Source organism: Synchytrium microbalum, assembly GCF_006535985.1.
Source record: "Synchytrium microbalum strain JEL517 chromosome Unknown SmJEL517_scf0004, whole genome shotgun sequence".
Lineage (NCBI taxonomy): Eukaryota > Fungi > Chytridiomycota > Chytridiomycetes > Synchytriales > Synchytriaceae > Synchytrium > Synchytrium microbalum.
Window position 1 is genome coordinate 311,142 of NW_022158353.1, and position 2,984 is coordinate 314,125.

Here is a 2,984-nt window from a genome sequence, read left to right on the forward strand (position 1 = left end):
GTCGGCTGAAGCTGAGAGCAAAGTGAGTTTCTGACCTGGTTGGGTCTAGAGCGTCTGAATCCTTGTTTGTTTGGGGTGGTTGGAATCATATATCATTGATCTCGTATGAGATATAGTCGCTACGAGATATTTACTCTTGATCGTTCCTGATCCCGTTATCATTTCCTTGATATCCCTGTGTCTCACAAAACCTTGTTTGTTGACATTTTAGCTGGGCGAAGTGATTAATGGCAAGATCTGTCTTAATGAAATCATTGGTACTGGCTCATTCTCCGTCGTCTATGGTGGTCAAGATTCGTTTGGAAACCAAGTAAGTTTTGACTTTTTGGTGTCGAGGCTGTGATGCCAACAAAAAAAAAAACACAACGATTTATACTCCGTATGTCTTTCACAACCAATCTACTTCAACCTAACCATCATTGACCCCATCTCATCAACAGTACGCCGTAAAAACGATGTGGAAGTCCAATCTCACCAACTCACAACTATCCTCCCAAAGGCGAGAAAGCATCTTCATGAAGGCCCTCCAACATGAAAATATTGCTAGGCTCTACGACGTATACGAAGACCACCATCACCTATATCTCATCATTGAACGGGCTCAGATCGACCTCTATGAAGCAATCACTAGTCGTGGCGGATTCTCGGTCGACGTCTCAAAGAATGTGTTTGATCAACTGTGCAATGGGCTACTACACTGCCACGATAACGGGATATATCACCGCGATATCAAGCCGGAGAATGTGCTTATATCGGGAACTGATTGCATGGTATGCAAATGCTCGATCACGTGCCGTTTTGTTTTTGCTTTGGGTTTATCAAAGATGTGGTGATTTGCAATCATTCCACTTACTTTCATCTTTCAAAAGGTCAAGCTCACTGATTTTGGCCTTGCTACTCGTGAAACCTGGAGCACTGAACTTGGTTGTGGTAGTGTTAGGTATATGGCTCCAGAATGTTTGGGTGTTAATGGATCCAAGGGATATAGTACTGCTGCGAATGATGTCTGGTCCATGGGAGTAAGTTTAGTTTTGTGCTATTGTTATTCAGTACTGTTTTGAAAGCACATCGTGTCAGTCCAAAAAAGACGACTAAGCTCTCCGTCGATGTACACCTTGGTCCAATCAACTCACAAAGAAATACCTTTCCTAACTACAGGTGATTCTTATCAACTTGTTGTTTGGTAAAAACCCATGGCATGAAGCTAGTGCAGCAGACCAAATCTTTGGCCTCTATATTGGCCGCCATCCAGACGTACTCCGTGATCAATTCGGCCTCAGTCGAGAATTTGATGCTTTACTGCACCGAGTTTTCACTCTAGACATCCGAAAACGTATCTCGCTACGAGAACTACGACGAGCTGTGGCAGAACTAAACTGCTTCACATCTGAAGAAGCCGATGGTGACTATCCCTTGATTTTCGAAGGAGACGATATATCTGGTCGAGCACTGTCATTATCCACTAATGGGAGCTCATCACATGGAGAAGACGATGAAGTCGATATTGATGTACTTGATGATATACGTATAGCTCATCATGGATACATACCGCCTAATGTAACACCCTCGTCATCGTCGCCTGCACAATCGTATGCATCGCTACCGACATTTATTGGAAACACGATATATACCACTACTACCAATAACAATAATAACCATAATACCTTCAAGCAACGATACACCGAAGAACTCAAGATGTACAATATCGATACCCCAACCTCGGAAGATTGTGACGTTGATGATATGTGTGATGAAGGAATAGGAGGAACGTCATGGGCTGAAGATTTCGGTGAAATGGATTTCAGTACTCCGCCGTTTATTCCCGATGTGCCATCGTCGTCGTCCGATAATAGTAATAGTAACAATCAAGACGATGAGGATGAAGATCTGGATGAGGACGATAATGGAGGAGAAGGCTACGATTACAATGATGGAGGAATGGTGAATGAGAGTGAAGAGCAACGCCGATTAAGGCTAACGGCGTTGGCCAAACATTTCACGGCACGAGGTGTCGATGGAAGTACAGCTCGGGAACGTAAAGTGTCAATACCATTTAGTATTGCTACACATGATTCTGGATTTGAGGATATGACTGTGGATGATACGGTTGAAGGTGAGCATTACTATCTTGTCAAACGCGTTGTTTTTTCGTGGTGTGGTTAGAAATTTTGGTACATGTCGGGAGAAAAAAACCGCTATAATCTTAAGCCGTTGATCTAACAACCCGTACTTCGTTTCTGTGTAGACTCTGCATACGATCCAAACGAAGACCAAGATATGGTATCAGGAGTCAAACCATCAACGTCATTCCCAAACAAGTTTATATCAGGTTTCTTGGAAGCACTCGGTTCACTAGGCCTAGTTTCGAGAACTAGCAGCCTCCAATCATGATTCATAAAATTATACATATAACACCCAACAACAATACCCACCACACACGACATGTTACAAATCCAACAACCACACCATATTCGCAATCAAATCAAATCAACTAGTCTTGATAAAAAACTGTCAACAAAAACACCACAACCTAGTAATTATTAAAACCCATGGGAGATGTATAAAACAAGAGCTAGTCTTCTCTCTCTCTCGACTGTAAACATTTTCAAAGGAAGGAAATCAGGGGCAAGGAGGAATTTGTTATATTGGAATTTGCTGTCTTTTCTTTCATTTGGATTTGCCCCAAAAAAAAACACAAAATCTCTAAATAAATACTTGTAAGGATGGAACGGAATGTCTGCTTTGTTTCTCCTTTGCCTGTATAGTCTTTGTAGTATTTGAAAATATGAAAATGTTTTGAAGAATGTACTCTTGATGTGTGGTGAGCGTTGGACGCCGTTTGCCTCTTCTGCGATCTGCTCGTTCTTTGCCAGATGCTTGCTCTTTGGAGGATGGTTTATGCCTTGTAAATCATACTGTTACAAGGAAGAACACGGATCGCGTCGTCTGACTAGATCCAACATTAACTCCAACGATTCCTTCTC

At 42.2% G+C, this 2,984-nt stretch overlaps 1 protein-coding gene across 1 annotated transcript; it reads left to right on the forward strand.

The window, feature by feature from the left end:
* Positions 1-515: 515 nt before the first annotated feature.
* On the forward strand, positions 516-2,391 carry SmJEL517_g01194 (uncharacterized protein; the record flags this gene model as incomplete). The annotated part of the gene is made up of 4 exons (XM_031167122.1): positions 516-770; positions 870-1,019; positions 1,159-2,113; positions 2,246-2,391. The coding sequence occupies 4 exons, from the start codon at positions 516-518 to the stop codon at positions 2,389-2,391; spliced, it is 1,506 nt and encodes a 501-aa protein (XP_031026892.1).
* Between the last annotated feature and the right edge of the window lie 593 nt (positions 2,392-2,984).